This window comes from Acinonyx jubatus, chromosome E1, assembly GCF_027475565.1.
Source record: "Acinonyx jubatus isolate Ajub_Pintada_27869175 chromosome E1, VMU_Ajub_asm_v1.0, whole genome shotgun sequence".
Classification (NCBI taxonomy): domain Eukaryota; kingdom Metazoa; phylum Chordata; class Mammalia; order Carnivora; family Felidae; genus Acinonyx; species Acinonyx jubatus.
The window spans coordinates 25,033,943-25,057,155 of NC_069397.1; the positions used below are offsets into that span (position 1 = coordinate 25,033,943).

General features: G+C 34.0%; 1 protein-coding gene across 1 annotated transcript in view; it reads left to right on the forward strand.

The window, feature by feature from the left end:
- The window catches only part of BCAS3 (BCAS3 microtubule associated cell migration factor), a 606,762-nt gene that overhangs the window by 75,769 nt on the left and 507,780 nt on the right, over positions 1-23,213 (forward strand). Inside the window, exon 9 of the mRNA XM_053211840.1 lies at positions 19,766-19,838. Within this exon, the coding sequence (XP_053067815.1) occupies positions 19,766-19,838 (73 nt within the window). The remainder of the gene's footprint in view (positions 1-19,765; positions 19,839-23,213) is intronic.

Consider the following 23,213-nt stretch of genomic DNA (forward strand, 5'->3'; position numbering starts at 1 on the left):
CCACCATGTTTAAATTTTTTTTTTAATTTTGGGATTTGAAGTCATATCCCAAAGAGTTTTCCTTCTCCTTGTTTTTCTTCTTGAATTTATTCTATCATATACTTAATTGGATCATATTTCCTTGTATTGTCTCTGTCTTGTTCTCATCTTTTTTCTTAGTCTTTAAAAATTTTTTTAAATTTATAAAAACGAATTACATGTAGTTATACATGTATATTTCTTTGCAGGAATTCTATTTCTTTCTTTATTAGTGAAAATATTAACAATTGGTGTATGTGTTTCCAGGCTTTTTTCTAGGTGTGAATTTCTTTTTATTCTACTAGAGATTTATCAAGCTTATTGGATCACAGGATTGTTGCCTTTACATAATTCTGGAAAATTCTCTGTTTATCTCTTTGAATATCATATTTTTAATTCTTTCTGTCCTTCTGTCATTGCCTTTATCATGTTCCACAAAGACATTTCTGTCAAGAATTCAACCAGGTGAACAACCTAGCTAGAAAACAGGCTAACCTTCACAGAAGGAAAAGAAACCCGCACCAGATACTTAGTTTTTTGTTTTTGTTTTTGCCTTAAATAGGAACTGAAAATTAAGAATGAACAGCATATGAGGATAACTAGTGGTTTAAAGAGCAAATATACTTGGGGTGCCTGAGTGGCTCAGTTAGTTGAGCATCTGACTTTTGATTTTAGCTCAGATCATGATCCCAGGGTCGTGGGACCAAGCCCCTCATTAGGCTCCGTACTGAGCATGGGAAGTGCTTAAGATATTCTCTCTGACTCTCTTTCTCTCTCTCTCTCTCTCTCTCCCCCTCTCCCTCCCTCTCCCTCCCTCTCCCTCTCCCTCCCCTCCCTCTGCCCCTCTCCCCTGCTCAGTGTGCGTGTGAGTGCTCGCGTGCGCTCTCTCTCTCTCTCTCTCTAAAAGAAAAAAAAAGGAAAAAAAAGAAAAAGAACAATATACTGTTAGGAGAGTCTGGAATTATAGATGAAATACTATATTATTTGAAGATAAATTTGTATTTTCCTGATAATGAGTGAAATAACTTAGACACATACTGCAGTTGTTAGAGCAAGAGAGAAAAGGAAAAGCAGAAGGAAAAAAACAACAAAACCAAATAAATGTAGTTCATCATACAATAGAAGGGATAAAATAGAATATTAAACAAGACTTAGTTAATCCAAAAGAAGACAGGACCTAGTTATATGCAGTCAATAAAAAATAAATGTTGAATATAAAGATACCAATACATGTAAGGTAATCAGGTGGTAAATTTATACTGTGTAGAAACTAATAATAAGAAAGCCGGAGTGGCTGTATTAGTATTGGGTAAAGACTTTATTTAGAGACTTAAGAGCAAGTATTCCCAGGGATAAAGAGGGACATTTCATAAAGACAAAAACATCAGTTCATTGGAAGACAGGACAGTCCTAAATGTGTATTCATTTAACAACAGAGGTTCTTTTTTTCTTGAAATTTAAGTTTTATTTTTTAGAAATCACTCATTTACCTAGATTTATTTATCTATTTATCTATTTATTTATTTAGAGTTTATTTTATTGAGAGGGGGAGGGACAGAGAGTGGGAGAGACAGAATCCCAAGCAGGCTGCTTGCTGTCAGTGCAGAGCCCAACACAGGGCTCTAACTCATGAACCATGAGATCATGATCTGAGCTAAGATCAAGACTTGGATGCTGAGCCAACTGAGCCACCCAGGTCCCCCTCATTTACCTAACTTTATTTTATTTTATTTTTAATATGAAATTTATTGTCAAATTTGTTTCCATACAACACCCAGTGCTCATCCCGAAAGGTGCCCTCCTCAATACCCATCACCTGCCCTCCTCTCCCTCCCACCCCCCATCAACCCTCAGTTTGTTCCCAGTTTTTAAGAGTCTCTTATGCTTTGGCTGTCTCTCTCTCTAACCTCTTTTTTTTTTTCTTCCCCTCCCCCATGGACCTCTGCCAAGTTTCTCAGGATCCACATGAGTGAAAACATGGTATCTGTCTTTCTCTGTATGACTTATTTCACTTAGCATAACACCCTCCAGTTCCATCCACGTTGCCACAAAAGGCCACATTTCATTCTTTCTCATTGCCACATAGTATTCCATTGTGAATGGGAAAAGATATTTGCAAATGACATATCGGACAAAGGGCTAGTATCCAAAATCTATAAAGAGCTCACCAAACTCCACACCCGAAAAACAAATAATCCAGTGAAGAAATGGGCAGAAAACATGAATAGACACTTCTCTAAAGAATACATCCAGATGGCCAACAGGCACATGAAAAGATGCTCAACGTTGCTCCTCATCAGGGAAATACAAATCAAAACCACACTCAGATATCACCTCACGGCAGTCAGAGTGGCTAAAATGAACAAATCATTTACCTAGCTTTAAATGTCATATAACCTTAGGACCTGAAAAAATTAGTCATCCTTTACAGGCAGAGTGTCAAGACCCCAAGGAGGGAACATTGTTTGCATATTTGGGTAACTTCAAAGAGGATGCTAGTGAGACAGAAAGGGTGAGGGGTGTTAAGAGACCGGTGAGAGAGAAATAAATGATGAACCAAAGGATGTAGGACTTGTAAACCATTATAAGTATTTTTGGCTTTTATTTTCCATCTCTGAATGAGTTGGGAAGCCACTAGAGGGTTTTGCAAATTAGATCAATCAGACTTGTACTTTTATAGTATCATACTCTGCTGTGTGGAGCATAGAGGGTACGGTGTAGGGCTTTATGTTATTCAGTTTTGGAAAATTGTTATATTATCATTTTATTTATAATTTCCTTCTGTTTTCCTTATTCTCTTTTTTTGGAACTCTTACAAGTTAGATATTGGGCATCTATAACTTTCTTATTTAATGTTGCTTTTTATTTTCATTTGTTCTAATTTTGGAGGAGGATTTCTTAAATTTATCTTCCATTCTGTCAAATTTAACTTAAATAACTTTTGGTTTCTGATTATATTGTAAATTATAACAGGTTTAGAAAAGTACATAAGACATATACAGTTTAACATATATAGCTTAAGATATACAGTGTAACATGAGTACCTTTTCAGCAACATGTAGGATAAGAACCACAACACTGTTAGCAAGCCCAAAGCCCCCAAGTGACTCATTCGAGTCAGTCTCCTTTCCTTCCTCTAAAGAAATCACCATTTTTGATTTTTATGGTGAATAGTTCCTTTCTTTGTTAAGCTACTGCAAATGTGCATCCCCTGAACACTATGGTTTTTGAACTTACATAGAATCATAGAGTATACATTCTTTTGCATGGCTTCTTATTTAGACATGTGTTTTCAAATGCCTTCATGTTGTTTTTTGAAGCTATAGCTTACCAATTTCCATCACTGTAGAGCAGGGTTTCTCAGCACTAATGACATATTTGCCAGAAAATTCTTTGTTGCGAAGGTCTTTCTTGCATAATTTTAGGTGTCTAGCAGCATTCCCTGGCTTCTACCTATTAGATGTCACTAGCACAACCTCCTTCTGTCCCCTTTGTGAACTCCCACTGCAGTGTAGAGGCTGACATAGAGCAGGGGCTGACAGACATGGCCACAGCTGGTTCCCTGTTTTTTTTTTTTTTAATAAAATTTCATGCAATACAACCATGTCTATATGTTCAAATATTGTCTAAGGCTGCTTTTGTGCTAAGTGGGCAAAGCTAAGTAGTTGTTTCAAAGACATCATCGCCCACAGGCCTGAGATATTTACTATCTGTCCCATTAAGAAAACGTATGATGACCCTGTGAAAGTTACCCACTGTATGAATGTATCATATTTGTCTGTTTTACTGTTAATGGACATTTCAGTTTTATCTGGTTTGAGACTGCAATGAATAATGTCCTCCTCTGCCCCTAGTCATGACAATCAGAAATGTCTCCTGGCATTGTCAAATCACCCCTGGTTGAGAACCAATGTGTTAGAGCACTCATTATACAGATTAATTAATTTGTTGATTGAGCAAAATCCCAATCAAAACACTAGGGTGTTGAAGAAATTGACAAGTTGATTTAGTTTTTTTTTTTTTTAATGTTTATTTTTTAGAGGGAGAGAGACACAGTGTGAGCAGGGAGGGGCAGAGAGAAGGAGACACAGAATCAGAAGCAGGCTCCAGGTTCTGAGCTGTCAACACAGAGCCCAATGCAGGGCTCGAACTCATGAACCATGAAATCATGACCTGAGCCAAAGTCAGATATTTAACTGACTGAGCCACCCTAGCACCTCAACAAGTTGATTTAGAATTTATGTCGAACTGCAAAGGACTTGGAGAAAAATAAGCTTGAGTTCTCCATCCCACTCCCTAAATCAGATTTCTCATTGTTAACTAGAGTCTTTATAAATAATGCTGCTGGTTAATTCCTCTCTAACTAGTAGTTTTATTTGTTTGCTTGTTTGATAAAGGCTTATTGTTGTATATCACCTTTAATTCCAAACTCTCTTTTTTAGGGTCCAAACTGGTCCAGTCCTAACTCATCAACTTTATTTTTTATTAGTCAATTGACAATAAATCCTTGTCTAGTTAAACATATACATACTTTGGACTTCAGTCCTATGTTGATTCATTTGTATTTCTTGTGTCCATGTTTTTATTTTTTTTCCTCTCCTTATCCATATATTCTTATCCTTCATGGACCCCTAATTCCAATTTGATATTCTCCATGAAACTTTTCTTATCAACCAAGCAAAGATGATCTCTATGAGCTATTTGGTACTTGAAAAGAGAACCTAATGCCTATCATTTAGTTTTCTTCTTCTTATTTCATGTGTGCTAGTTTTCTGAAGTCCAGAAATTCCTATTGAGGAGGTATGACTTTAATAAGACTACTTTTGTTTATCTCTTGCATTCTTTCAAATAGCTTATAGCACTGTGTGAAGCTCAACATTGTTTTTTAATAATTGCCTCCTATGTTTAGTTTATGGTGAAAGATTTGTGCTCTTTCGCCAACTTTTTAACATCAGCTCTCCCCTAGAATTCTTTCATTTTATCTTACTTTATTATAATAGCTGCCATTTATTAAGCACTTGCTATGTGTAGGTTAGGTAGAATCTCGTTTATAGAAGTGGAGACTAAAGTTCAGAATTAAGGTTATAAAGCAATTAGTTGCAGAAATGAGTTTTGTGTGTTTCTGTGTGTCCACCTGTGTCTGACTTCAAATTCCATGCTCTATTTACTATATTATGTTCAAATCAAAATTTAGGACTAGAAAACATGTTCATTGGCCTTTGGATATTTTGCATTAAATCTTAACATGTTAAGCTAATTAAAATCAAGTCTTTAAGTGCATGCATATTTATATTTACACATTTGTAAATTTTTACATTTGTAAATAGATAATTCCTAAGCATCTTTAGATTTTTGGTAATGTGGTTTTGCTTCCTTTATTCTCATACTAGCCATATAATAGAATTTTCATCATGAACTTCCTCTTTACCTTTCTTACCTGAGTGTATTTGTTCTAAACTAAATGTACATTCTTTTCTGGTATATACAGAGTTTCTGTATTAATATAAACTGTGATGTAATGCCACATGTATGGTTTGAGACTAATTTTGCTTTTTAATGCTTTTTTTACAAGTGTATTTATTTTTGAGAGAGAGAGAGAGAGAGCACGCGCGAGCGCGCGCACAAGTGGGGGAGGGGCAGAGAGAGAGAGGAGACACAGAATCCGAAGCAGGCTCCAGGCCCCGAGCTGTCAGTGCAAAGCTGGACATGTGGCTTGAGCTCACTAACCATGAGATCATGACCTGAGCCAAAGTCAGATGCTTAACCAACTGATCCACCCAGGTGCCCCAGGAGGAATGTGAATTTTAAAAGCTTTTTTGGAAAATGAGCAAACAGTGTTTATTAAATTAAATACATCTAGCAATCCCACACATGTCTTTTGACTTAGCAGTTTCATGTTCGAAAGTCTACTTCATAGGAACAGAAGTATCAGTCTATACTGATATACTATATATTTACAAGAATGTTTATAGCAGACAGCCTGGATGCACACATTAAGAGGAATAGTCAAATAAATTATGTTGTGGGTGCACCATGGAATATTAGGAAGCTATGAAAAAGTGCATTAGATGTTGACCTGGAGGGATGTATATGATGCATTGAGTGAGGAAAATAAGATTCAGATGATATGTATACTGTGATCCCATTTTGTAAAACACATCTAAAAAAAATCTGTATTTAATATATGTTTTATTTGAAATGTGAAATATACATGTATACAATGACTGTGAATATGTAGGAAATTTATTATATTCATGATTAAGACTCAAGAACAATTGTAAATATTATTTGACTTTGATATGGGACTGTGCATGATCATGTTCACGTTTGTAGTTCAGCAATTCAAATGAAAGATTAGTTATCCTTTCTGAGGTTATTTTGCATTTTAGGCAAACCTTTTTTCTAAAAAGTTTGAGGTAAAACTTGTTAAAAACCTTTATGTTGTAGCATTGGCCATCACTTCTAAAGTGGATGTAATTAACATTTTGAATGAAGTAGATTACTTTGTATTCTAATGCATATATATTCCAACTTCTTATTTTGAAAAACATCAAAGCCCCAGAAAGGTAGAAAGAGTAGGATAATAAACTCCTCTATACCTTTTTCCCTGAATAATTATAAATATTTTGGTCACATTTTAGATAAGAAAAAGGAAAAGCTCACTAGTCTTAACCATTCTAATTAACCATTATCAATGTTATGCACACAGTTTATTTCCTTTGCTACTGAACAAATTTCTCATTTGCTTCATATTTTTAATGCAGGTATAATTTACCAAAGAGAAATACATATATATTATAATGTAATCTGTTAAGTGTTTTGAAGAAAAATCAGAGTAAGGAGCCTGAACATGATTAGCGATGATCTTTCTGATTGGAAAATATTTAGCATGACCTAAAAAAAAAAGCATGCAAGTGACCTATGCACATAACTAGGGCATAACTTGGTATTTCTAAGCAGAGAGCAGAAAAGTGCAGCATTCCTGAGGCAGAAGTGTGCTTGGCGTATTCCATTATGAGTGTACAAGACACAGAGGGGGTTAGGTCAAAGAGATACTGGCCCCATGGTAGGAGAAAAAATAGAAACTCAAGGATGTGAACAGTATTTTGTTTGTTTTGTTTTGTTTTGTTTTTTTACCAGAAAAGCAGATGAATGGATTCACCACACTAAAGTTGCCAGCAACAATCATAACTACATCAAGATTATTGAGTTGTTACATGTTACAGCACCTTGCTTAGTCCATTGCATTTATTATCTTTCTAAATCCTCACAGCAATCCTATGTGAGGTATTGGTATTTATCCTCACTTTACAGATGAAAGAATTAAAGCACTAAGGGATTAAATACATTAGCCTTTGCCAATAATTTTGTTTATTTTTCAGCAGGGAAGTTGATCCTAATTTTCTGGCAGTAGCTTTTTTCAGTGACCAATGGTAGCAAAGGAAGGAATTCTGGACTGTCTTTCAGGTTCACATGTGGCATTTAATAGCACAACAACTTGGTCGAGTTATTTAACCTCTCTTAATATCAGTTTACTCAGCTGTCAGATGGATGGTTTGTACTTTGTGTTTGTTAGGGTCTGAGGAGTCTCATCTGTGAAAGAGCCTCAAAGGCCAGATTATTAAAGTGAAGCATGTGATGCCATTATTAAGGGATACTTCACATATCGAACACTTTAATTTATGGAGGAAGGTAATAAAGCTAGCTGTAATGAAAAAATGTCTTTAATATATTAAACTTTTTGAAACTGTGGAAGCTAAAATGTATTACACATATTTTGGATGTTTGAGGCAAATGACAAATATGTCTTTGGTGGTCATATTTAGATAAAATTGTTCAAGGTAATAAGATTTCTGTCCTGTTTATCCTCCTTGTGGTTGGTTGATGGAACCTGCAACCTCTGTATCTAGTTTCCTGTATCTATCTCCCTGCTCATCTCCAACTTCATCTCTGTCTTCTCTGTCTTAAAAAATTCCTTGCATTTTTCTCTTTTAGGTAAGATATAAATATGAGGATTACCCAGATTATACTGGAGATTATTTTGAAGCATAAAGTAGAAAATTTTGTAAGAAAATATAATTTTTTAGTGGGAAAAGATCCTGAAAGAATCTAAAATTACACACAATAAAATTTGACTATAAATGACAATAGAATCATATTTCTAGCTAAAATTTAGATCTGCAGAATAATGACTGCAACTTGAAGCTCACATTGAGAGAATCTATAAGGAAAACTGGACATGGACAAACTGGTTGGATTAAATCTTTTCCAAAAGAAAATTATTTCAGTAAAATAAGAAAAAATGGAGGAGGCTTGGAAATGGTTTAATTAACTGATAAGATGAATTAAATTGTTCAATGGGATCTTTCTGTAAAATACATTCTCATTTAAATTTTATTAGTATTAGCATACTTTTGTGTAAGATCTTTATGTTCAAGGCATCATAGTAGAGTTGGAATATTTCATTATCACTTGGATTTGTATTTGCCTCTGGATCTGTTTTCGGATCCTTGCAAAAGTGGTTTCTGTTTGATTTCTTGAAATCTTTAAGGCTTATTTATGAGCTTAAACTCTTTGGTTTAAATGAGTTTATAATGGTATGTATGGTGGGGGATATTATTTAACATTTTCTGACATGCAAACTGTCTTGAATTTTGTTGAGGGAGAGGGGAGTTGTGACTTGGTGGGCAAGCCCATTTTCATTACTTTAATTGTGCGATTTATTAGGATTTTAAGCTTTTTATAAATGTTTTAGTGTTATAGGACAGAATTAAAAGGATTTAGAATAAAAGGAGTTTAACAAAAGGACTTTACAACAGGATTGCAATAGTTTTTATATTTGATGGATTTGGCTAGCCGCTTTTCATTTCAATCATCATGCTACATTCTGTTAAATGCTGTAGAACAGGTGTGTGTAACGTCATTCTCTCTATTGTACATGCAAATAAACACAATTTTATATATAAAAAGTTAATCCTCTACAATTTGGAGGATTACATTATGGGAGGGTGATGACTCCATTAGGCATCATGAAGAGTACATGCTCCTATTTATACTGCATGAAAAATCAGGTTAATAGCTGTAGTGTTCATGAGATTGTAGAATTTTTATACTAACACTTTAAAAACTGTATTTCTTCAAACCATCTACAATGACATTATTTAAAGCAGAGTTAAGGTTTTGTTACTTAGTTTTCTAACTCCAAAATTAAAGTTTTGTTTTTTTTTTTAAACTGAAAAGCATGCCTCAAATAGATTTGGAGGTTCTGTTATTATTTGTTTGCTTATTGTTGACGTTGGTCTTTTCTACTTGCATGGTTTTGGTAGTAGTTGCATTGGAGGTTATGCTTTTGGCAAGTTAAGGTTTTTAAAATTGTGTTGAGGGAGAGGGTTTAAAATTTTTGCTTGGCTATCTTCTCTGAATATCCATGAAGAGTATAAGTCTTCAGTAAGTGTCAGGTGGCTGACCTTCTAGTGCAAAGTCGGGAATACTTATGTAACCTGTTAGGTCAGCTGAAACCAATGGGAGTTCTTCCGTTTAGGTTTGAGAAATGCAAAACAATCAAACTATTCTTGCCAGTATTATTTGCATTTTAAAGACATGATGTTTCATTCATCAGAATATCAAGTTGTTATGTATAACACAGGTACAAACTGTAAAGACCTTACAGAGACCAGGAAGCAGAAGTAAAATAGTTATTGTTAAAAGTGAAGGTGAAATATGTAGGAGTGAAGAATTAGGTTTGCATAGATGAAGTCAAGCTGTAATTAATTTGGAACATAAATATTGTGGGCTTTGGACCAGTTAATTGTTAACTTGTGCTTCACTCAAGTTACATTGTTAATTGTGAAATTTGATTTATTTGTTTAGCAGGGATAACAGCACATAATCCTTAGTAAATTAATCATTTATAAAGTTAGTTAACATATAATGTAATATTGGTTTCAGGAGTAGAATTTAGTGATTCCTCACATATAACACCCAGTACTCACCCCAACGACTGCCTTCCTTAATGCCCATCACCCATTTAGCCTGTTGCCCACTCACCTCCCTCCAGCAATGTTCAATTTAAATATAGTTTTCTCTATATTTAAGTCTCTTATGGTTTACCTCCCTCTATTTTTATTTTACTTTATTTTTCCTTCCCTTCCCCTATGTCCATCTGTTTTGTTCCTTAAATTCCACATATGAGTGAAATAATAGAGTTTCTCTTTCTCTGACTTATTTTGCTTAGCATGATAAACTCTAGTTCTATCCACATTGTTGCAGATGGTAAGATTTCATTCTTTTTGATCTTTGAGTAATATTCCATTGTGTTTGTGTATATGTGTGTGTGTGTGTGTGTGTGTGTGTGTATATGTGTGTATATATATCATATGTGTATAAATATACATACGTAATATATATGTACAATGCATATTGTCTACACATACATATATGTATATATATTCTTATATATATATATACACACACACACACACACATATATACATACATATATGTATGTATATATTCACACACACATGCCATATCTTTATCCATTCATCAGTTGATGGACATTTGGGCTCTTTTCATAATTTGTTATTGATAATGCTGCTATAAACAGGGTGCATGTGCCCCTTCAAATCAGTATTTTTGTATCCTTTGGATAAATACCTAGTAGTGCTATTGGTGAGTTGTAGGGTAGTTCTATTTAAAAGTTTTTGAGGAACCTCCATACTGTTTTCCAGAGTTGGCTGCACCAGTTTGCATTCCCACCAACAGCACAAAATTTTTTTGCATCCTCACCAACATCTGTTGCTTCCCAAGTTGTTAATTTTAGCCATTCTGACAAGTGTGAGGTAGTATCTCATTGTGGTTTTGATCTGTATTTGTCTGATGGTGAGTGATGTTGAGCATCTTTTCATGTATCTTTTAGCCATGTGGATGTCTTCTTTGGAAAAGTGTCTGTTCATGTCTTCTGCCCATTTCCTCTCTGGATAATTTGTTTTGGGTGTTGAGTTTGAGAAGTTCTTAATAGATTTTGGATACTAACCCTTTATCTAGTATGTCATTTGCAGGTATCTTCTCCCATTCTGTCGGTTGCCTTTCAGTTTTGTTGCTTGTTTCCTTCGCTGTGAAGAACTTTTTATCTTGATTAGGTCCCAGTATTTCATTTTTGCTTTTGTTTCCTTTGCCTCTGGAGACATGTTTAGTAAAAATTTGCTGTGGCTGAGAGGTTGCTGCCTGTTTTCTCCTTTAGGATTTTGATGGTTTCCTGTCTTACATTTAGATCTTTCATCCATTTTGAATTTATTTTTTTGTATGGTGTAAGAAAGTGGTCCAGTTTCATTCTTCTGCAAGACATATGTACCTTTTTAAGGAGTAAAATCCAAATTATTTAATATTGTAGAAAAACATTTATAAAGCAATCCTAGCAAGGAGTTTTCTGAAATATTATGTATTTACAGGAAGTTGCAAAAATACTAGAGAAGGGTGCTGTGTACCTTTCACCTAATTTTTCCCACTGGTTACATCATATATAAGTATAGAATAATATGTTAACCAAGAAATCGACAGTGCTGGAATGTGTGCACATAGTTCCATGATGTTTGATCACAAGTGTAGATCGCTTTAACCACCACCACAAAAAAGATACAAATCTAGACCATCACTACAACGATTTCCTTCATGTTGTCTTCTTCCACCATCCCTAACTTTTGAGAACCATCAGTCTGCTCTCCATTTCTGTAATAATTTTGTCATTTCAAGATTGTTACATACCTGGAATAACACAGTATGTGAAGTTTTGAGATTGGCTTTTTCACTTAGCACAATGTTCCTGAGTTATATTCAAGTTGTTCAGTGTATGAACAGTTTCATTTTTGTAATGATTAATATTACATGGTATAGGATATCATTCATCTGTTGAATGACATCTGGGATGATTTCACTTTTTGGCTACTACAAATAAAACTACTATAAACATTTGTGTACAAGTTTGTTTGGAAATACGTTTTTATTTCTCTGGGATGAATGCCCAGTACTGTGATTGCTGGGATGTATGGTAAGTATATGTTTTGTTGTTTTTGTTGTTGTTAAAGAAAACATCAAACTCTTTTCTAGAGGGACTGTACTATTTTATATTTCCACTAGGAATGTATGAAAGATCTAGTTTCTCTACATCTTTGCCAACACTTGTCACTGTAATAGTTTTCTCTTCTAGTTATTCTAATAGCTGTACAATTGTATCTCATTGTGGTCTTAATTTCCATTTTCTTGATGGCTGGTAATGTTGACAGTCTTTTCATCTGTATTATTTGCTACCCATATCTTTTCAGTGGAATATCTCATTTTTTTATTTAAAAAATTTTTTAATGTTTATTTTTGAGAGACAGAGAGAGATAGAGTGTGAGTGGGAGAGGGGGAGAGAGAGAGAGAGAGAGAGAGAGAATGAATCTGAAGCAGGCTTCAGGCTCTGGGGTGTCAGCACAGAGCCTGACACAGGGCTCAAACTCACAAGCTGTGAGATCATGACCTGAGCCAAAGTTGGATGCTTAACTGACTGAGCCACCCAGGTGCCCCTCAGTGGAATATCTCTTTATATCTTTGGCCCATTTTCTTTTCTTTTCTTTTTTTTTTAATATATGAAATTTATTGTCAAATTGGTTTCCATACAACACCCAGTGCTCATCACAAAAGGTGCCCTCCTCAATACCCATCACCCACCCTCCCCTCCCTCCCACCCCCATCAACCCTCAGTTCTCAGTTTTTAACAGTCTCTTATGTTTTAGCTCTCTCCCACTCTAACCTCTTTTTTTTTTTTTTTTCCTTCCCTTCCCCCATGGGTTTCTGTTAAGTTTCTTAGGATCCACATAAGAGTGAAACCATATGGTATCTGTCTTTCTCTGTATGGCTTATTTCACTTAGCATCACACTCTCCAGTTCCATCCACGTTGCTACAAAAGGCCATATTTCATTCTTTCTCATTGCCACGTAGTATTCCATTGTGTATATAAACCACAATTTCTTTATCCATTCATCGGTTGATGGACATTTAGGCTCTTTCCATAATTTGTTTGGCCCATTTTCTAATAGGATTGTATGTTTTTTTTAGCGTTGAGTTTGAGTTTATATATTGTGGATATGGGGTTTTTGTCAGACATGTGTTTTGTAAGTATTTTTTCCCCCAAAGTGTAGCTTTTTTTTTATTATTAAAAGTTTTTTGCTTGTTTTTAATTTTAATTAAATCCAATTTATTGATTTTTTTTGGTCCTGTGAATCATACTTTTTATGTTGTGTATGTCTGAGACTCTTCTAGGTCCTGCAGGTTTTCTTCTAAATTTTCTTCTAAAAGCTACATAGTTTTACATATAAATCTATGATCTATTTTGAGTTAATTTTGGATAAGGTGTATGGTTTAGGTTAGGTTTTATTTTTTTCTTATGGATATCCATTTGCTCCAGGACTATTTGTTGAAAAGACAACTACTCTTCCTCCATTTAATTGCTGTTCCCCCTTATAAAAATCAGTTGGCCATATTTATGGGTGCTTTTCTGTTCCCTTAATCTGTGTATCTTATATCAATTATATATCTCCATTTATTTGGATTGTCATTCGTTTCTTTTGTCAGCATTTTGTAGTTTTCGGTATATAAGTTCTACACATGTTTTGTTAGATTTATACCTGAGTATTTAATTTTAGAGCAATTATAAATGTAATTTTACGTTCTAAAGAAGTTTTTATTTAAATTCCAGTTAGTGTGATATTAGTTGCAGGTGTTCAAATTGTTATTGTACCTTTAATCTCATTTTTCATACATTCATTGCTAGTAGATGGAAATAGCTGATTTTTCCCCCCAGCTTTATTAAGGTATTATTGACAAATTACATTACATATTGGTATAATTGAGGTATACATTACATTGAGGTATAATTGCCAAATTATATTACAAATTACATATATTTAGGATTACAGTGTGATGTTTCGTGTATGTATATATCCTGAAATGATTACCAACTCAAACTAATTAATATAGCTATCATTTTACATAGTTACCGTTTTTTGTTTTTTTGTGTTGTTTTGGTGTGGTGATAATAAAATCTACTCTGTTAGCAAAATTTAAGTATACAATATAATATTATTAGCTACAGTCACCATGCTGTACATCTCCAGAGTACATTCATCCTGCATGACTGAAACTCTGCACCTTTTGGCTAACATCTCGTCATTTCCCCCACTCCCCAATCCTCGTCAACCACCATTCTACTCTCTGCTTTTATAAGTTCAATTTTTGCAGATTCCACATTTATTTTTTTTCAGTGTTTTATATATATATATATATAAAATATATATATAATACATATAATTTATAATATTCAGTGTATAATAATATATATAATTTATAATATTCAGTATATGATAATATATAATATATAACTTATAATATTCAGTGTTATATATATAATTTATTGTCAAATTGGTTTCCATACAACACCCAGTGCTCATCTCAACAGGTGCCCTCCTCAATACCCCTCACCCACTTTCCCCTCTCCCCCAACCCCCATCAACCTTCAGTTTGTTCTCAGTATTTAAGAGTCTCTTATGGTTTGCCTCCTTCCCTCTCTGTAACTTTTTTCCCCACCCTTCCCTTCCCCCCCGGTCTTCTGTTAAGTTTCTCAGCATCCACATAAGAGTGAAAACATATGGTTTCTGTCTTTCTCTGCCTGACTTATTTCACTTAGCATAACACTGTCCAGTTCTATCCACATGGCTGCAAATGGCCAGATTTCATTCTTTCTCATTGCCAAGTAGTATTCCATTGTATATATAAACCACATCTTCTGTATCCATTCGTCAGTTGATGGACATTTAGGCTCTTTCCATAATTTGGCTATTGTTGAAAGCGCTGCTATAAACATTGGGGTACAAGTGCTCCTATGCATGAGCACTCCTGTATCCCTTGGGTAAATTCCTAGCAGTGCTATTGCTGGGTCATAGGGTAGATCTATTTTTAATTTTTTGAAGAACCTCCACACTGTTTTCCAGAGTGGCTGCACCAGTTTGCATTCTCACCAACAGTGCAAGAGGGTTCCCATTTCTCCACATCCTCTCCAGATCTAAAGTCTCCTGATTTGTTCATTTTAGCCACTCTGACTGGCGTGAAGTGGTATCTTAGTGTGGTTTTGATTTGTATTTCCCTGATGAGGAGCGATGTTGAGCATCTTTTCATGTGCCTGTTGGCCATCTGGATGTCTTCTTTAGAAAAGTGTCTATTCATATCTTCTGCCCATTTCTTCACTGGATTATTTGTTTTTTGGGTGTGGAGTTTGGTGAGTTCTTTATAGATTTTGGATACTAGCCCTTTGTCCGATATGTCATTTGCAAATATCTTTTCCCATTCCATCAGTTGCCTTTTAGTTTTGTTGTTTCCTTTGCAGTGCAGAAGCTTTTTATCTTCATGAGGTCCCAATAGTTCATTTTTGCTTTTAATTCCTCTTGCCTTTGGAGATGTGTCAATTAAGAAATTGCTGCGGCTGAGGTCAGAGGTTTTTTACCTGCTTTCTCCTCTAGAGTTTTGATGGTTTCCTGTCTCACATTCAGGTCCTTTATCCATTTTGAGTTTATTTTTGTGAATGGTGTAAGAAAGAGGTCTAGTTTCATTCTTTGCAGATCCCACATTTAAATGGGATCATGCAATATTTGTTTTTCTTTGTCAGGCTTATTTCATTCAGCATAATATGCTCCAGGTACATCCACTATAGGATATCCTGTTTTATTTTTTTAATTTTAATTTTAATTTTAATTATTTATTTTTAATTTACATCCAAGTTAGTTAGCATATAGTGCAATAATGTTTTCAGGAGTAGATCCCAGTGATTCATCTCTTATGTATAACATCCCAGTGCTCATTCCAAGTTTCTTTCTTAATGTTCCTTACCCGTTTCATCCATCCCCCACTGGTAGCCCCTCCAGCAACCATCAGTTTGTTCTCTGTATTTAAGAGTCTCTTATGTTTTGTCCCCCTCCCTGTTTTTATATTCTTTTTGCTCCCCTTCCCTTATGTTCGTCTGTTTTGTCTCTTAAATTCCTCATATGAGTGAAGTCATATATTTGTCTTTCTCTAATTTGGCTTATCATAATACCCTCTAGTTCCGTCCACGTAGTTGCAAATGGCCAAGATTTTATTCTTTTGATTGCTCAGTAATGCTCCATTGTGTGTGTGTGTGTGTGTGTGTGTGTGTGTGTGTGTATACACCATTGTGTGTGTGTGTGCGTGTGTATATATATGTATATATATATGTATATATATATACATACACATACCACATCTTTTTTATCTGTTCTTCTGTTGATGGACATTTGGGCTGTTTCCATACTTTAGTTATTGTTGATAGTGCTGCTATATAAACATTGGGGTGCATGTGCCCCTTCGAAACAGCACACCTGTATCCCTTGGATAAATATCTAGTAGTGCAATTGCTGGGTTGTAGGGTAGTTCTAAGAAATAGTTGATTTTTGTATGTTGATCGTATCTCCTATAACTTTGCTGAACTAACTCACTAATTCGCTTCTTTTTTATTTTGTTATGTTTGATGTTGATTCTATGTGTCAGTCATATTATCAGCACATAGGGATTTTATTTTTTCCTTTCTTATCTGTATACCTTTTTTCTTTCCTTCTTGTCTTATTGCCTTGGCTAGAACTTCCAGTAGTATGTTAAATAGCAGTGGTGAGAATGGATATTCTTGCCTTGCTTCTGATTTTAGGGGGAAAGCATTCAGTTTATATGATGTTAGCTGGGGTTTTTTTTGATGTTATGTAATATCTAGAGTAGATACTGGAATTCTTGCTTCTGTAAACAACCTGTTTTTTTCCATGGAGACTTGTAGAAACTTCTTGTTGCCATTATCCTGAAACGATACACATTGGGGTTGATCTGTTCAATCAATTGTTCTAGACTCTCAAAGGGCTTATAAACTCATATACTTTTGTTCAGTGAAAAATTTTTTGAAACATTTCATAGATGATTTCTTCCTCTCTATTTTCTCTGTTTTTTTCCCTTTTCTCCTATTTATATTAGACTTTTGAGATTGCTCCTTTAACATTTCATGTGTGTGTGTGTAGATTATGCCATTTCCCTCTAGTTTTGTGTTTTTGCTCTCTGAGACATTTTCTCAGTTTTACCTTTGACCCTTGTGTTGAGTTTATTAAATAATCTATCTTGTTTTTTAATTTCCAGGAGTTCTCTTTTATTCTCCAAGAGTCCATTTTCATTGCATTCTTGTATTGTTCCATGCCTAAAATAGCTTCTCTTATATCTTAGAAATGATAGATAGATAGATAGATAGATAGATAGATAGATGTTTTTCTTCCTGTATAGAGTTAGCCACTTTGCAGATGATTGTTTTCCTTTTCCTTGTCTGCACATATTTATAAGTGACAAACTAAAAACCTGATTGAAAATTCTGTGATGTGTTTGTCAATTTTTAATTTATTGTTTGGTGCTTTAGTTGTGCTCTTTGTTGGGGTCTTCTGACTGACAGTGTCTTTTGGTCTTTTATTCATGGACTGACTTGTTAAATTCTCCAGAGAAAGCTTACAAACTCCTTTACAATCTCCTAACTGTATAAGGATAAATCTCAGGTATACCTGGTATAATCAGGTGTCAAGTAATTTGAGTCTCAGATTCTGTTTTTTCTCCCAAGAGTAGCTTGAACTTTCACTTAAGACTGCTAAGTTAGTTATCACTTATCTAGTTCCAGTATTTGTTGATGTTATTATATAGTTTTTAACCCTGTTTGATTTAATATGCTTTCCCTGGAATTTTCAGAACGGACAAAATGAAATGCATATCTTCAGTCTACCAGCTCATCTCAGAAAGTGAAATAAACACATACTGGTGTCTTCTGGCATTTGTCTCCTTATTTCAAAACAAAGCAAAATTTGGGGGGAAATTAACATGTTCATATGGTTTTAAAGTTAAAAAGTATAAAGTATATAGACTATGAAAAACTTTTTTTCCCATTTTTGTTCTCTATCTTTTGCTTTTTCCATTCTCCCTCCCATTGGTGGCCATTAGATAAGATTTTGTATGTATCTTAGAGTGTGTGTGGATATGTTTATATGCAAATAAGTCTTTTTTCTCCATGTTACACAAAAAATGGGACAATATTTTGTATTTTTCTGCTATTATATATATATATATATTTTTTTTTTGGATTTCATTCCATATTTTCATAGAGCATACATTTATTCTTTTACAGCTATAGGAAATACTTTGTTATATATTTAGAACTTACTAGTCCTCTGCTGTTACAAACAATGCTACAGTGAATAATTTTGTATACAAGTTACTTTCCTCATGGCTGAGTATATATGTAGGATGAAATCTTAGCAGTGATATTTCTCTATTGAAGGCTATTTGCATTTATAACTGATTGATATAACCAGAAAATTTTACAGAACTTTTGGATTTTTTTGAGAAGGTCTTATGTAAAGGTCAGTGTTTATAAGTATAATTTAAACATTTTTAATGGAAAATTTCTAATTTATTCAGAAGTAGTAAAAATAGTATATCAATCTCTAATAATCTATTACCCATCATTTTATGGCTAATCTTATTTCATTAACATCTATTCCCCTTTATCCAGAAAATTGTGAACTATCCTCTCCCAGATATCATACCAGCTTATTGGTTAATATTTTATTATTTATTTCCAAAAGATAAGGAATCTTAAAATTATAACCATAGTACTATTATCACTTCTAAAAATTAGCAAATTTCAATATAGTTTTAAGTGGAATTTCTCTCATGTGTGAGGTTGAGCATCTTTTTTTTTTTTTTTTTGTGGTTCTGACTCCTGACTTTATTCTTCTGCTTGTTGCTGCTATTACATTGATTTTATATCCAGCAATATTATTGAACTCAACATTATTGAGTTCAATATTATTATTATTGAACTCAATATTATTGAGTTCATTTATTGTTATTATCCTGTCTAGGACTTCCAGAATAGGGTTGAATAGAACATTTAATTGGATATCCTTGTGTTATTACTGATTTTCATGGCAGTACTCTGAAAGCATTACCTATGATTTTGTTGTAGAATATTTTGTAAATAATCATTATTGGGACAAGAAAACAAGTTTTTTTGTTTTGTTTTGTTCTCATCATGACTAGATGAATACAGGATAGTATATAGAATAGTGCAGAATAGAATGTTTTTTCTGCATCTGCTACATTGCTAATATAAGCAATTACATTAGTAGGTTTTGTAATGTGAAATTATAACGAGTAAATCCAACTTTGTTACGAGACTTTGTTTTTTCTCATATATTGCTACTCAGTTTACATTTTTAAAAAGGAATTTTGCATTTATGTATATTGATAATGGCCTATAATTTTATAATTTTTCTGGCCTGACCTGCCTTTATTTAGTTTTGACATGAAAATTATACTAGTCTTAGGTAATTAGTTGGTGGAGTTGGAAGAGGTTTCTGATCTCATGGAGAATGTATAAGATTGAAGTTGGTGCCAGTTTTTTAAAAAAGACATTTTAAATGCTGGTTCCACTTTAAAAATAGTTATGTTTTACTTATAGCTGTTCTATTTTTGTTCAGTCAAGTGTATAAATTATGTCAATTTATAATGAATGTTTTGCTGTCTCTTCAGCTGTAAATAATTTGAGAGCATGAAGATAATGGAAAATATACAAGAATACTTCTCAAAGTTTTATTTTACATTTTATTTTATGTTTTTTATCAGGTACTCAAAAGTGTGACAACTTTGCTGAAAAAAGGCCCCTCCTTGGTGTTTGTAAGAGCACTGGATCTTCTGGGTAAGGAAATTAAAAAAATTCTTTGAACCACTATTAAAAGTTTATATTGTTATTCCAGACAGTGAATTTTGCTATCCTAAAATCTTTGTTACCATAAGACAATGCTCTTACAAGAGAGAAGAGAAAGGAATTAAAAACATATTTAGGGTTTCCTGTGGCTCAGGCCTTGTTATTTCTCTGCCTACTGTTTTCTCATATGCAGGGTGACAGGAGACAAAAGAAAACAAGTAATAGAACAGAATTCAGTTTTGAAATAAAAGATTAGCATCATTAAGGAAAATGTTTTTTAGTTTCTGTGTTTTTTTATTATAGTAACTTTTATGATGGCTTTCCACAGTGGAGACTAAACTAAAATGTGGGGAGACTTGAAACTGTTCTGGATGTTGGATATACTACCCTGACCACACATAGATCCTTTTGGAAAGGATGACAACCTTTATTGAGTATTTAAGTAAATTCTCTGTTGAATCATTGGCTAAGCTACATAGACACAGGGGCAACTCCAGGAAACTAGGCTTTAAAATAACAAGAATTAAAGAAAAGCAGAGCAGAGCAGAGACATTAGTAGCTGCACATTGTGGAGGAAGACAGATTTCTAGAGTTGTTATACCATATTATATTCATATAATATGTTCTAAGAACTAAATGAGTTGTGTTTCTAAAATTAAAGAAAGCATGGTAACAATGACTCAACAGATAAAGGATTTCAGTAAGGAGTTAGAAATTATAGAAAACCAAATGGGAATCCTGGAGTTGAGAAGATGCAAAAAGTGAGATGATAATCTGGCTAGAGGAACTCAATACTATATTGAAGCCAGCGTGAGAATTAGGGCACTGATGTGTTGACAAAGGTGCTGAAAAAGAATGGGTGTCACAGAGAAGAAGATAAGCTGCTGTGCTGGAGGGAAACTTTGTTGATTTCAGTTTTGCTGATGTTTGGCCCTTTAAGTTCAAGTGCATGTAGACCTGTGGAAACTCCACAGAAAGATGTATTCGTAGAAGGCATTTGCCTACCTGCTGGGTTGGGTTTGCAGTTCTTGAAAGGTTTTCCATTCCTTATCAACCTTTCTAACTGTATGATTAAGGAGATTGTTTTTGTTTTTACAAGATTCATTTATTGAGGGATTATTTTATTAAAAAAAATAAGACAAAAAGGAAGAGTAAGGTGATTATATGTAGTTGGTGATGATGTCATTTATTGAGGGTTGAATTTAATGGTATGGGAGTCATATTAGTTAGGGTTCTCCCTAGAAACAAAACCAGTATCATGTGGGATATATGTGTGTGTATGTGTATGGTGAGAGAGAGAGACAGAGACAGAGACAGAGAGAGAGAAAGAGAGAAAGAGGGAAGGAGAGAGATTGAGATTTCAAGAAATTGGCTCATGATTGTGAAGGCTGGCAAGTCCAAAATTTAGATACTGAGGGAGGAGTTGCAATTTCAGTCCAAAGATAGAATTCTTTCTTCCCCCAAGGAGGTCAGTTTTTTGTTTTGTTTTTGTTTTTTCATATTAAGACTTTCAACTGACTGGATAAAGCACACTCATATTATAGAGCATAATCTGCTTAAGAATCAAACTTTACTGATTTAAATATTAATCTTACGTAAAACTACCTTGACAGAAACATCTAGAATATTATTTGGCCAAATCTGGTTATTGTGGCCTAGCCACATTGACACAAAATTAATCACCATAGGGGCAATGAATGTAGTCCTGATTAAAATAGAATTTGCCTATTTAAGAAAATATATCTATTGTAGACATTTATTTTCCTCTTCTCATTTCTGCTCCTTAAATTATTTCACAGTAGAGGAATCATTCTAGCAAGAGACTTCTATATGTGTGTATCATTTGCTGGGTGGTTTTAAGAGTGGTTATTGATGAATAAATGCAAAGATACTTTTGAATTAAGTTCACAAGTCATTTCATGGACTGTAACTTCTGTAACTTCTAGCGTGTCTTGTTATTATATATAAGCTTTCTCTTGCCTGCATGCTGTCTTTTTTCTCTCTTGTTTTATCCCTTTCTTTCTAATGGAAGATGATGGCAGGAAATACTCATTTTGTTTTCACTTATTTGCTGATCTGATTATAATAAACAACTGTATGTAGCATCTTTGTCAGAATGTTTATTGTCTCAAGGACATTTCCACATAGGATTGTCTTGTGTTTCTTGCAAGTGTTGCATTATGCTTGCTGGTGAATAGAATTTTCTCTCTGAGCTAGTGCTTTGTGAATATGTACACATTTTAAGAGTTAATTCTAAGTGTGCAGTGGGTTAGAAGATGGTGATGTTGAACAGATTAGACACTTTTTAATAACTCCAAAGTTGAATATAATAACGAGTCTAATTATAGGTCAATTCTTTTAAAATCTGTTTCCCAGATTCTGGGATTTAGAAAAAAGTTATAACTCAAAATTTTTATGAGGCATATGCTTGTTGACTATGCTATTATAGCACTGGGGAATGGAAAGCAAATGTTGAATGCCTACTATGTATCTAGTGTGTTACATATTTTCCATTATGTAACATCATTTGATCTTAAAACAAGACTGTGGAGGAGATTGTGCTATTCTCATTTTATACATGAAGAAACTGAAACTAAGTGAGATTCCGTCATAGTTAGTTGTGGACCCAGGCCTTTGCCCACTTGCCAGGTCTGTAGATGGAACATACCTTTGCATTTAGGGTGCGCTAACTTCTTGTTCATGCATCCAACCTTCCTATTTTCTGGCCAGTTATTTTTAGAGTTAATAATAGAATTATTTTAAAATTAGCAAATAAGTTACACACTTATTTAAACAGTAACTTCTTAGTAGAGTTTTTATGTGCATATGTTGTCTCAGTATATTTCTGTAGAAGTGGAGTATACTTTTGTTGTTGATTTTACTTTTATTGTTTTAAACAGAGTGACACATACTGTTACATAGCTACTTAGCTGGAAGTTTTTCAGTGTAAAGGGACTGCCCTGATTTGTTTGTTTGTTTGTTTTAACACATTGTTTTATTAAATGCAGAGGGGATCTTCTTTGCATGATAGCAGGAACATGCAAAGCACATGGAGATTGGAAAATAGAAGTAGCTAATTTAAGAAATACATAATTATTTTTGTTGTTTTTATTATGTGCTACATTAATACACTGCATAACCTTCCAGAAGAGGTAGATGATCATAAATGAGTTATTTTTCATCAATCAGGAAAATGCTTCCTTAATCGATGTTCTCCAAACCACATTGCACTGTGGTTACCAAGGCCTAGAAATACTCTTATTTAATGAAGTGTAGTGCCAACTTTTGTCTAATGCAAAGTAATTTCAAGACAGGGCATGTTCCCTCCCCACCCATTCCAATTTTTTTTTAAGTTTATTTATTTAT